The sequence below is a fragment of the Talpa occidentalis genome, unplaced genomic scaffold (genome assembly GCF_014898055.3).
Source record: "Talpa occidentalis isolate TD23 unplaced genomic scaffold, MPIMG_talOcc4v2.1 talOcc4.12, whole genome shotgun sequence".
Lineage (NCBI taxonomy): Eukaryota > Metazoa > Chordata > Mammalia > Eulipotyphla > Talpidae > Talpa > Talpa occidentalis.
The window spans coordinates 85,491,733-85,504,609 of NW_023601212.1; the positions used below are offsets into that span (position 1 = coordinate 85,491,733).

Genomic DNA, 12,877 nt, shown 5'->3' on the forward strand with positions numbered 1-12,877 from the left:
GTAAGGGATTTTTTCAGTTTACTTTAGTCATTCATTTCTAATATCTACAAGCATATAAATAAGTGGATATAAGTCAGCAAAACCTGGTGCGTAAGTTTGGAAGACCAACAAACTCTTTGGCAAAGGCTGTAAGAACATCAGGGGATTCTTTTGTAATCATCCAAAGTTTAGCTAACCAAAGGGGTGCCTGATCAGCCCTCATTTGGCTGTACTTTAAAAGGGGCAACAAGGGAAAATAAATAAATAAAAATAAAATAAAAGGGGCAACAAGGAACTGGGTGTCTAAGGAACCTTCAGTTTCATCTTTATAGAAAGTAAGTTCAGCCAGAGAGGAGCATTTAGGACCGGGACAGCTGGAAGAAGGACATGGGGGAATGGGAGAGGCAGAGGAATGAGCAGTGGAAGAAGAGTCAGAGAACCCTTTAATCTTGGCAAGTCTTTTTGAGAAGTCAAATTTTTCTTCTTTAAGTTTTCTATCAGGGCCTCGCCTCCCCGGTGGCGCAGCGGTTGAGCGCTGGGTTGTGAAGCTGCCCGCAGCTTCTGCAGCGCTGGTTCCATCCCCAGCTGCCAGGCGAGGGTCCTGAATGGCACGCAGACCTCTCCTGCCACCCGCTGCTCCCCTCAGCAGTGTACCTCGGTCCTTCTGCCTGCTCTGCTCCCGCTCCCGCTCTGGTGAATTCTCTCACCCTCCCGCGCTTCTGACTGTACCCAGTGCTTGTATAAATAAATAAATCTTTAAAAAAAAAAAGTTTTCTATCAGCTGCCTGCAAAGAGGCCAATTTATAGGTATTGTTTTTAGAAACCTCGAGGCACCAATTAAAATCAGCTTCTCGGGCCTCCCTGGTGGCGCAGTGGTTGAGCGCTGGGTTGCGAAGCTGCCCGCAGCCTCTGCAGCGCCGGTTCGATCCCCGGCTGCTCCCCGGCCGCCGGAGGAGGGTCCCGCATGGCGCGCAGCCCTCTCCTGCCGCCCGCTGCTCCCCTCAGCAGTGTACTTCAGTCCTTCTGCCTGCTCTGCTCCCCGCTCTGGCTCTGGTGAATTCTCTCACCCTCCCGCGCTTCTGACTGTACCCAGTGCATGTATAAACAAAAAAACAAACAAATAAATAAATAATAAAACATGCCTCAATAAAATAAATAAATAAAAAATTTAAAAAAAAATAAAATAAAATAAAATCAGCTTCTCATTCAATTTGTCTACAATTCTTTTCTAATTAAGCCTGGGAACCAACAAAGTTAGGAATCCAAAAGGAGCCCCATTTGGTCAATGAAGGCTGAGATCATCCCAGGTAACATGTGTCCCATGGACAAAGAATTCACAGAATGAAGGACCATTTTCCTTAAATGTAAAACCAACAGGGATCCAAGAGGGAGGCGGCCCCCAGCACTTCCTTTACAACATTCATCATGGAGTACTCAGCAGAAGAGAACAAAGTCTCCCTCCAGACCAGTGACAGAAGACACCCAAATAAAGTGTGACCCTCAACCAAAGCCCTAGGACCCAGGAGGATTAGCACCAGGGCCAGAGAAGGAGGGTTTGGGGGTGGGGGGGGAGAGGGCGCTGGGGGAGGGGAGGGGTAAGTGATGGAGCACAATGGGCTCTGGCGGGTACCTCGTTTTCCTCTGCCCCCGGCGACATGGGATTCCCAGGGTGGTTGCTCTGGATCCCACTTCTCTGACATCATGAAATGTCAACGAATTGAGGCAAAACTGTAGAGAAAAACAAGAGTTTATCTGGGGTCTTAGGAATTGCAATTCAGGGGAACACAGAGTCAGTATAAAACAAAATTATGCTCCCTGAAAGGAGCTGGGCGCTTACAAGCAACTTACAGAACTGCCTTTGAACACTTAGGAATAATGGTGAGTCAAGACAGACATAGCTGTCGCTGTGGAACTAGACCATTGCTTGGTCTCTCTCTCAACTGCTACTGAAATTGCAGTTGTGAACAAGGTTCCGGGATGTTTGTTTATGGGATTTTCCATTAGACCATATCCAGGTAGAGACATGAGTAAGTTAAACTTCCTTCATGGCTTCTAAAGCTCCTTTTAGATTACCCTATAACTCCATATTGCCTCCTTATTTCCACACCTGGTTGAGCTATCTGTTCTTCAATGGCCTAAGGAGTTGAGTGACTTTGCCAAGGTCACACGCAGTGACAGAACACCTGAGCGCACTTACTGGAACACAGAGAAGGGTGGAAGCTTCTCAGGCCTTGCCAGACTGCCCAGCACCCTCCGGGGATCCGGCCCTGCCCAGCCTGCGGGAACCTGTGATCTTTTTGCTGGGATGGGATTGAATTCCCTGGGGCTCCAGTTCTGGACCTGGCCAGCAGCTCTAGTAACCAGAGCTGTGTGAGAAGAAAAGGCCAAGCCATTGGGGTAGCCGCACCCCAGAGGTGAGGTCTCAGATGAGTTACACCAGTGAGGGGCCACCTCCCCTGTCCCAAGGGCCACTGTTTACCCACAGTCCTGCCTCACAAGGACCCAGAACACTCGCTTCCCGGCCCCTTTATGTTCTCACCGTCCACCTGTGCCCACAGGGTTCTCTGCTCTGCCCTCCCCTAACAAACAGGTGTCCAGGAGTTAGGACATCTGCCTCTCATCCCCTCCCCTGGGCCTCCAGAGATATGAGATGCACACAGGGCTCTGGGTGGGGCCTTCAGACTCCCTACTTCCCCCTTCCAGGCACAGATCCTCTCAAATTCCCGGATGGGCTCCAGCCAGGAAGGGTGGGGCTGCTCCTGGGACCATCAAGAGTCCCTAGCTGCCCAGGCAAGTGACAGAACTGTGGCGGAAGCTGACTTTCACCCATCTCTGAGCCACCAGCTGACTCAAATGTGCCATGTCCAGGCACCTGGTCCTCCCACTTGTGATGCTCGGTAACCTAAGGGGAAAAGGGATGGCTGCTAGGGGGCTGGGCCTGGCATCTGGGAAGCCAGAACCAAGGATTTTTGGCTCTGCAAAGGGAGTGGGGTATCAGAGGAGGAAGGGGAGCAGTGTATCAGAAGGAGAGTGAGGTGTCAGGAGGGAGAGGATACTGTTATCCAGGGAGAGGGGAAAGGGTGACCTCCTTTTGGGGAGGAGTTTCTGAAAAGCTGGGAGAGGGGCCAGGGAGGGCTCGGCCTAAGTGGAGGTCTCCAGTCTCTTCTTGTCTCCCTCTTTCCAGCCCTCAGTCCCATCCCAGGAGACTTCCAGGACTCAGGTAAGGCAGGTGGGCTGGGAGAAAGTCACCTGCTGAGGTGGAAAAGATAAGGAGGGGTAGCATGAGTGCTGGCAGGGGGCTGCAGGGGCCAGGGTTGGGGAAGAGTAAAGTGCAGGGTTGGGACTGGGGGGTGGGTGGCGGGATTAGGGGGAGGGCAGGGCTGGCAATGCCGGGTCAGGACGTCAGCAGCATCTTCCTCTTTCACCCTCTGCCTCCCAGCTCTCATTCCAATCCAAGAAGTACCTGAAGATCTGGGTAAGGAAGGGGTTGGGGGGTCTTCAGACCTCAAAGGATTAAGGAACTAGGTGAAGAAGGTGGTGAAAACGACTGGAACTTAGAAGAATTCCTTTGTTCTTTGTTGGGGGCGGGGACAAACTGAAGTAGGTGGGGGGGGGGGGCTTGTCTTGAGTTACCTACACCTCTGCGTGGGGGATTGGAGCAAGCTCTGACCTCCATGATACCCTGCTGCAGACTGCGGACAGCCCGGGCCCTCTACCCGGATCATGGGTGGCTCAGACGCGCAGCCCGGCACCTGGCCGTGGCAAGTGAGTCTGCATTACAGGGGGAGCCACATATGCGGGGGCTCCCTCATCGCCCCCTCCTGGGTCCTCTCGGCTGCACACTGCTTCGTAGAGTGAGTATCCGCCCTTGTTCACCCCTCTCCTTCAAAGCCAAGCCCCCCAGGCAGCCTGAACCCCAAGTACTCAAGGGTAACTTGGAACCTAGTGCCCGCGATCTCTTGCCCTTCCCCCAAGTTAGGTGCTCAGAGGAGCTTCTGGTTCCGACGGTAGTGAGGCGCCAGCCAACCCGTCCCACCGCTCCATCAAGCATCCGAGTCAGGATTTCATCTTTCCCAATTCAGCCACCTCCGAAACGGCTCCTGTGCCCCCCTTTTAGGAGTCTAGCTCTACCTCTCCACCCTGCCCTGAATCAGGATCCGACTCCCCGCTGACCCCACCTTCTCCTCTGGCTTTGAGCCCCCACCCCCACCGGGGTGGGCGCTCCTAGGGCCATCCTGACCCCGTCCCGCCTCGGCCTCGGCGCAGGAACGGGACCATGGAGCCCTCGGCCGAGTGGTCGGTGCTGCTGGGCCTGCATTCCCGGAACGGGCCCCTGGAGCGCGTGCAAGTCCGCGCGGTGGCGGCCATCCTGGTGCCGGACAACTACAGCGACGTGGTGCTGGGCGCCGACCTGGCCCTGGTGCGCCTGGCCTCGCCCGCCAGCCTGGGCCTCGCCGTGCGGCCCGTCTGCCTGCCCCGCGCTTCGCACAGATTCGCTCACGGCAGGAGCTGCTGGGCCACCGGCTGGGGCTACGTGCAGGAGCAGGGTGAGCGCGGGGTGACCGCGCGGGGGACGCCTACGGGAGGGCCTCGGGGCGGGACCCGCGGGCGCGTCCTACCCGCGCGGCTCCGCCCACAGGCTGGGCCCCGGGGCGGGGCTTTAGGGGTGGCGCCCCGGGGCGGGGCCTGGAGGGCGGGTTTCTGCTCCGGCCCTGGGTCCTCATCGCCTTCCCACCCCGCCATTGCTCCTTTCCTCCAGATTGTTCTTTCCTGAATTTAGAACCGACTCGCGTTCCCATCCCAGCTGTGCTATTGAAACGCGGCACTTCTCTCAGTCTGTTCCTCTTCTAAAAATTGAGGAATATAACGCCTCCTCCACAGGGTGCATTAAATGAGAAAAATCCATGTGGAGTTGAGGACACAGCGCCGAACTTAGCAGAAGCTATTGCATTCTGGGTCCTTGGGCCCTAGGCGCTCCTGCCGTCAGCACAGCACCTGGCTTACGTGGGCATTCTGCCTCTCTGCCCTCTTTCCTCCAGCCCCTCTTCCTCCCATCCTATCTCCCCCTGCGCCTCCCAGCTCTACTCCCCCAACTCCTGTCTTCTACTACTTGCCTTCATTCATTCAGTCTGTCTTTCATTCACTCATTCAACAAATATTTCTGAGCACCGCCTTGTGCCAGCACTGTTAGGCATTAGAGATGCTAACAAACATAACAATCAAAACCTGCTGCCTTCTCAGAGCTTACATTCTAGTGGGTAGACTGACAAGTTTAATAAATAAACAAAACCTTATGTTAGAAGGTGTGGGGGGAAATAAGCCACTTTTCATTGTCCCTCACCCTCATTATCCTATGCTACATTTCCACATTAGCAAGGCCACAGCAGATTTCTAATCTGCTGTGATCAGAGCTGTGCAGTGCCAAGGGCTTTGGGAGGGTGCTCTAGAAGATGCCACAGCCTCCACCTCCAGGAGTACTGTCAGGGCAGGAGGTGACAAGGAAGGGTCATCCTGAGCACCTAGGAAGTCTGTGTGGATAGGGTCAGGCCATACTGATAATGAGCACTCAGAGCAGGAAATTTCTGGGGAGGTTTTAGGAATTTTGGCACTACAGGAAGGCAGGGGAAGAAGGAGACAGAGGCCATCCTGGGGACCCAGATGAAGCACAGTAGATGGAGCAGGGTGAGGCAGTCAGGCTGGAGAGGCAACAGAGGTTGCAAGGGCTGCTGGGGCTGAACCATGAAGGCATTAAGGTCACACAGAGGCTTGGAGCACACTACCAGCTCCAGGGATCCTCAAAACAATCCCCAAACTTCCCCTATTGACCCTAAAGTACAGCCTGTGAGGTCCCCTGACCTCTCAGGAGTCGGGCTGGGGAAGGAACATGATTACACTGCCCCCAGCCTACATACCTTCCTTTCTCCATCCTGACTGTGTTCCCATCAAAAGCAAGTTCACCCTAGGAAACAGCTGAGGTCCCAGGTTTAGACAGTGGAATCCATTGATTGTTCTTAGATTAGAAAGAGCTGAGCTTTAAAAACATTCCCCTGGCAGCATCCAGTGGAGACTGGGTTGGGAAACAGACCAGCGAGGAGGCTGGGCCAATCTTCCAGGCCCAAGTTTATGGCTCCTGACCTGGAATAGTGGCAATGAAAAAGCCAAGAAGTCACAAATGAGAAGCTTCCTTCCCTAAGCTTTTTCCAAGGTGTTGCTGAACATAAAATTCTATATACAAAGTGGCCTGGACCTGCTGCCTCAAAACATTATCTTTTCTTTCCAGTGTTTTGAGAAGTCATCCCTGGGGAACAGTGGGCTCCAGACCGGCTTCAGAGCATTTGCTGTCTTCCACAGATCCCCTGCCCCTCCCCTGGGTGCTACAGGAAGTGGAGCTAAAGCTGCTGGGAAAGGCCGCCTGTCAGTGTCTCTATAGCCGGCCTGGCCCCTTCAACCTCACTTTCCAGCTATTTCCAGGGATGTTGTGTGCTGGCTACCCCAAGGGTCGCAAGGACACTTGCCAGGTGAGAGAAGAGGCTCCTCCACCTGCCTGACAGGACCAGACAGAGTGCTGAGCTATAGGAAACAATGTGAAGAATAGACAGATCCCATGTCTCCTATATGTCTGAACCTCATCTGCAAAGAGAAGGCAAGATTGCAAATGGATAGGATTGGTATGAAGATTATAAATGAACAGAACTTGGGGCTCAACAGATTCTGGAGTGAGTCAGCAAGGTTAGAAGCCCAGTACTGGCGCCTCCCTGGTGGGGCAGGGGTTAAAGACACAGCGCTATCAAGCTAGCTCCAGCCACTGCAGCATGAGTTCGATCCTCAGCCAGGGAGCTACCCACATGGTGCAGCAGACCTGCCCTGGCTCGCCTGCTGCTCCCTCAGTAGTGTATTTCAGTCAGTCTGCCTGTTCTGTTCCCCACTCTGTCTCTGGTGAATCCTCTCACCCCCTGCACTCGGCCTACACCCCAGTTCTTGTATGCATAAATAAAAATAAATCTTAAAAAAATGAATTAGTGTAACAGAGTTCCTATGATATGAGACATCAAGAGGCCATTTTGTGCTCTGTCACTGTGATGTCATCAGATTCTGAATCAGAGTGTTCCTCAGGAAATTCAGTGGGGTCTGAAGTTAGCTTAGCTGCTTGATGAGCTAGAGCAGGTGTAGTCCCACATGCTCTCTGACAGGGTCCCCAGAAGCCTAAATTAAGTCCTTGTCACTTTGTGCACAGGACTCCAACAATGGATGAATTCTTCATTGGGTCCCCCAAGTGCTGCTCCAAGGTCACCTCCACACCATCAATCACCTGCCCCTGCTCAGGACCCCACAGCATGCCCCATCCTTCCTTACCACCTAGGTTGTCCATTTCTAACAGCCTCTTCCTCCTGAATGCTGGCCCTTCATGAAAAACCTGCATGATGTGTACAGCTTGGCACTCTTGGCTTTAGCTGCTGATCAGCCTTTGTACTTTATAAGACTTTCTTCTATTTAGAGTTGCAGGGAATACAGAGGACGAGGCAGGGTTCTTGGAAAAGAACCCTGTTGGGCCAAGAAGAGAAGTTGTAGAATCTGTGAAGTGGCTAAGTAAAACTTGGTGGGTCCCCAGGTTGACCTCTTGACACTGAGTTATCTCTCACCAGGGAGACTCTGGGGGGCCCCTGGTCTGTAAGGAAGATGGCCGATGGTACCAGGCAGGAATCACCAGCTTTGGCTTCGGCTGTGGACGGAGGAACCGACCTGGAATCTTCACTGCGGTGGCTTCCTATGAGGCATGGATCCGAGAACAGGTGATGGGTTCAAAGCCTGGGCCTGCCTTTCCCATCCAGTCCCCTGAGGCCCAGTCAGGCCCCCAGGAGCATGAGGATGAGAACTGCACCTTCGCCCTGCCAGGTGAGGGGCGGGGCGCCTGAACAAGAGCTAAACATGGGTGATTTGAGTTGGAATGGAAACTACCAGGGTTCAGGTGCCCTGACCCAAACCTCTCATCCCTCAGAGTGTGGGAAGGCCCCACAGCCAGGGCTCTGGCCCTGGGAAGCCCGGGTGATGGTGCCAGGATCCAGAACCTGCTATGGGGCCCTGGTGTCTGAAAGCTGGGTCTTGGCGCCGGCCAGCTGCTTTCCTGAGTGAGTGAAAACCTGTCTCAGGCACTCCCTGAGACACTACCTGGCTGAGCAGTTCCCTTGGTGGGGTAGTGGGCAGGGAAGGGGTTGGGGTGGGAGGGATGACAACTCAGGCTGGAACACTGGATCCCACTGGGAGGTGTAGGATTCAGCTCACAAAGTGGGGTCCTAGTTTACGGGAGCCAGTAACCGGGTAGTATACATTCCATCCCGAATGCAGGGATCTGGGCGCACAGTTCTCAGACGGGGGACTCAGGATCCTAGCCTAGAGATCGGGAATCTAAGCCGGGGGTGTGAGGTTTCCAGTGGAGGGTGTGGGATCCAGCCCACGTGCCCAGCCTCCTCCTCCCGCAGCCCGGTCAGCGCGGACGGCCGGCCCCGAGACCTGGACGAGTGGCGCGTGCTGCTGCCTTCGCGCCCGCGCGCGGAGCAGGTGGCGCGCTTGGTGCGGCACAAGAACTCCTCGTGGGACGACGCCTCGGACCTGGCGCTGCTGCAGCTGCGCGCGCCCGTGGACCTGAGCGCGGCCCCGCGACCAGTGTGCCTGCCCTACCAGGAACACTATTTCCTGCCCGGGAGCCGCTGCCGCCTGGCTCGCTGGGGCCGCGGAGGTGAGCGGGGCCCGGGGGCGGCGCGGCGCGGCGTGGGGCTGATCGCGCCACAGCGCTGGCTCGCGCCTTTTCCGGCTCAGGACCGGCGCCCGGCCCCAACACGATGCTCGAGGCGGAGCTGTTGGACGGCTGGTGGTGTCACTGCCTGCACGGCGACCAGGGCGCGCCGGTGCCGCGGCCGGGAGACCCTCCGCGGGCGCTCTGCCCCGCCTACCAGGAGGAGGAGGCGGGCGGCTGCTGGGTGAGCGGGGGGCGGGGCTGAGCGGCGGGGCGGGGCTGAGCTGAGCCGTGGGGGCGGGGCGGGGCTGAGCGGCGGGGGCGGGCGGGGCTGCGAGGTGGGGGCGGGGCGGGGCGGGGCGGGGCGGGGCCCGAGAGGCTGGGCACTGAGTGGGCGCTCCGGGGCGCTGCTCTGGGTAGGAGGGGTGGAGGACGGGCCCTGGCCCAGGGGGAACTCTTGGGAGGTACTGAGGTGGGCCCTGCGCCATGTTGGGCCTTCGCGCTACCCCTAGATTTAAAAAAAATCCTAGGCCTGATTTCTTAAACAGATTAGGACTGGAGTCTGGCTTGGAGGAGGTGGGGCCTGTTTTGTCCCCGGACTGGAGCGGGTGGAGTCCGGGAAAGCCCAGGTCCTTTGTTATACTCTCACCAACTGGTACACACACTCTCTTGCTGCAGAACAACTCGCGCTGGAGCCTTCTGTGCCGGGAGGAGGGGACCTGGTTCCTAGCTGGAATCAGCGATTCTTCCAGTGGCTGCCTACGCCCCAGGGCCTTCTCCCCCCTGCAAACCCACGGCCTGTGGATCAGCCATGTGACTCGGGGAGCATACCTAGAGGACCAGCTGGCCTGGGACTGGGGTCCTGAGTGGGAGAAGATTGAAACACAGACTTGTCCCCCCCCCACAGAGCAGGGTGGTGAGGAGGGGGCTCTTGGAACTTAGTTCCTGGGAGTGTTTAGATCCATGATAGGGGCTTCAGGGGCCAGCTGTGGGGCCCCCACTGAGGTGGTCACCTGCTCTCCCTAGCCTGTGGCCTGAGGCCAGAGCCTGCTCCCGTGGGGGTCCTGTGGCCCTGGCTGGCAGAGGTGCATGTGGCTGGTGATCGAGTCTGCACTGGGATCCTCGTGGCCCCAGCCTGGGTCCTGGCAGCCACTCACTGTGTCCTCAGGTGGGTCTCACCCATCTCCTGGCCAAGAAAGAACTGAGAGATGGGTCAAAGGACTCTTAACAATAGTAGGATACTCTTCCTTTAGGCATTTACAGTACAGGGAAACCACTAGGCAGTGTTTTGAGGAAGTGAGATTTGGAAGAGGGAATAATGAAGGGGTTAGTGGAATGACCCTGGAGATTCATTACACCTTTGCCCCTGGGTTGGGAAGGACATTACCAGCCACGGGCTCACAGGAACATGACCTTGGGCCTTGTTCCCACAGGCTGGGCTCTACAGCAATACCTTATATTGAAGTGTACCTGGGCCGGGCAGGGGCCAGCCCCCTCCCACAGGGCCACCAGGTATCACGGTCAGTCGTCAACATTCGCCTGCCCCGACACCGGGGATTTCAGCCCCCCCTGGTTCTCCTGGAGCTTAGCTCTCGGGTGGAGCCCTCCCCATCAGCCTTGCCAATCTGTCTTCACCCAGGGGGTATCCCCCCGGAGACCAGCTGCTGGGTGCTGAGCTGGAAGAACCCCCATGACCGAGGTGAGAGCTCTGCGTCCTGGGCATGAGACATGTCTGAAGGTCAGAATCCCTGGGATAATCATCTTTCCTCTCTCTAGTCCCGGTGGCTGCTGCTGTCTCCATATTGACACCACAACTCTGTCACTGCCTCTATCAGGGCATTACACCCCCTGGGACTCTCTGTGTCCTGTATGCAGAGGGGCAGGAGGACAGATGTGAGGTACAAGTGCCTGGGCATCCTGGTTCAGGGAGGGGAGAGGCAGTGCTAGGTAGATGGACCCTAGAGAGAGCAGGGTTGGAATTCTTGGATGCTAGACCCCAAATGGGAAGAAGGTCCTGGCCAGACCTTGGAGTGAGACCAAGGGGCCAGGATGCTACAGATATAGTAGTGCTTTGTGGTTGGATCCTAGGAGAAGGTGCAGGGGACAAGAAGAGGGGTAACAGACCCTTTTGGCCTTGGCTCTTGACTCTGCAGGTGACCTCAGCACCTCCCCTCCTGTGCCAGACTAGTGGGGGCTCCTGGGCCCTCATGGGCATGGCTGTTCGAGGGAGCCAAGAGCTGTTTGCCGCCATTGGCCCTGAAGAGGCCTGGATCTCCCAGACAGTGGGGGAGGCCCATTTCCTGCCCCACAGTGACTTCTCCCACTGGTCCCCTGAAGGCAGCGACCTCTGCCCCCCGGACCTGGCAAGAGCCTCCTCAGGCTCCCCACAGGTTGCTCTGTTCCTGCTGCTTCTGACTCCCCTGATCCTGTACTGAGGATTTACCCTCTTCTCCTCCTCCAGTCCTCCACTTCCCGCCCAGTGGAGTTGGAATGTGGCCCAACCGGCTCTCTCCTTCCGTGCTGGAACCTGGAGAGCACTCCACCCACTTAGAAGGCAGCCGCTTTGGGTAATTGGGCCTCTGGGCCCTACTATTCTGGGCCCTGGAATCCTTGGGGGCAGCGAGAGGAACAGACAATAAATGGTAAACACAGACACGTGGCCTTGTGGCAATGCTGGGGGCAGGCTGCGGGGCTGAGGGGAAGTCCAAGGGGCAGGGCTCCTCCCCCTTAGGCCTGGTGAGTCAGGCCTCGGACTCCCAGGAAATGTGTCCCTGATAACGTGGCAGTTGTCCCTCATACCTGCCCCAGGGCGGGGGAGGCTGGGCAGCCAGCTGGGTGTGTGTCACCTCCCCCGTGCATCAGCACCCCTGCACCTGCTCTCACCTCAGGCCTAGTGTGGACCCTGCTGCCCTTCCCCAGGAGCAGAAAGGACTGAGGGTGAGGGTAGGAGGAAAGGTCCCAGAGGCTTTGGGAGTCTAGGGTCTGTCTACTATGTCCTGAACCCACAGAGAACCGCCCCTCATCTGCAGACCCTGATGAACAATGCCCCAAAGTGTATATAGCTCCTGCACCCCCAGCAGATGCACGACCTTGTGTCCTTCAAGGGTCTACCACTTTCGGATTCTGCCTGGGTATCCCAGGGTTTAGGCCCATCATGTGTTCCCATCACACATCCCTCATTTGTACATCCCACTACCTCCCCCAGCACCCACAAGCATACCTCCCTGCATTAATGGAAGCACTCGTCCTGCTGCCTACTAAGTCACTAAGTCACACTCGGCGGGGATCAGATAGATAAGCCGGAGAGAGGCTCCCAACTTAGGGGGAACACCTAAGGACACCTCTGGCTGGGGGTCAGGAAAGGGTCATGGAGGAAGTGATAAGTTTGAGTACATAAAAAGGGCAAATGGGGTGCTTGGAGCAGAAGCCTACTGATGAGGGTGGCAGAGAGGTCATCTTTGGGGGTGGAGTCAGAATTCTGGGTTGACTAGGTGGAAAATGGGGAAGGGGAGTGCTGGGGGAAGCTGGACGTTCACTTTGGGAGATTATAGAGATGGACAGAGGCCCTGACGGGGCCAGACTTCTCTTCCCAAATAGAATATTCCTCAAGTTCCCCAGGGACAGACAACTTCCCAAACCCCATCAGTCACACAAACGCCATCTCCCACATGAATTTAATATTAACCTATCCACCTGAACCCACCCACACTGTCCTGTCTTGCCCCCTTCTCCCCAGCCTAGACCCCTCCTGAGGCAGCTTCCAGACCCTCATGCACTCCAGGAATTCCCTGTCCTCCAGCTGGCGTGGTGGAATCCTGCCTCAGAGGTCCAGACACCTGATCTTTTTTTTTCTTTTAAAGATTTATGTATTTTTGTACAAGAGCTGGGGTACAGGCCAGAGGCGCAGGAGGGTGAGAGGATTCACCAGAGTCAGAGCAGGGAGCAGAATGGGCAGAAGGACTGAAGACACTGCTGAGGGGAGCAGTGGGCGGCAGGAGAGGTCTGTGCACCATGTGGGTAGCTCCCTGGCTGGCCAAGAATCGAACCCACGCTGCAGAGGCTGTGGACAGCTTCACAGCGCTGTGCTCAATCCGCTGCACCACCAGGGAGGTCCCAGACACCTAATCTTAGGCAGATAAATGGGGAAGTGGGGCTCTGTAGTTCTGA

General features: G+C 56.3%; 2 protein-coding genes across 4 annotated transcripts in view; one reads left to right on the forward strand and one right to left on the reverse strand.

The window, feature by feature from the left end:
- FUS (FUS RNA binding protein) overlaps window positions 1-3,516 on the reverse strand; it is a 33,739-nt gene extending 30,223 nt beyond the window's left edge. The window contains exons 1-2 of one of the 3 annotated variants that reach the window (XM_037507175.2): window positions 3,443-3,516; window positions 1,610-1,707 (exon numbers count right to left, since the gene is read on the reverse strand). In XM_037507175.2, the coding sequence (XP_037363072.1) occupies window positions 1,610-1,682 (73 nt within the window). In that variant the 5' untranslated portion in view covers window positions 1,683-1,707; window positions 3,443-3,516. Of the gene's footprint in view, window positions 1-1,609; window positions 1,708-2,176; window positions 2,416-3,442 lie in introns of those variants that run through there. The other 2 variants (XM_054693725.1, XM_054693724.1) reach the window with 2 other exon arrangements.
- On the forward strand, window positions 2,545-11,357 carry PRSS36 (serine protease 36). Its single transcript, XM_037507179.1, has 15 exons — window positions 2,545-2,876; window positions 3,164-3,199; window positions 3,419-3,454; window positions 3,671-3,833; window positions 4,246-4,526; window positions 6,331-6,497; window positions 7,623-7,872; window positions 7,976-8,105; window positions 8,457-8,713; window positions 8,794-8,954; window positions 9,389-9,626; window positions 9,737-9,878; window positions 10,144-10,409; window positions 10,487-10,608; window positions 10,864-11,357. Exons 1-15 carry the CDS (start codon window positions 2,840-2,842, stop codon window positions 11,143-11,145), a joined length of 2,568 nt encoding a protein of 855 aa, XP_037363076.1. The 5' UTR covers window positions 2,545-2,839; the 3' UTR covers window positions 11,146-11,357.
- The last annotated feature ends 1,520 nt before the right edge of the window (window positions 11,358-12,877 follow it).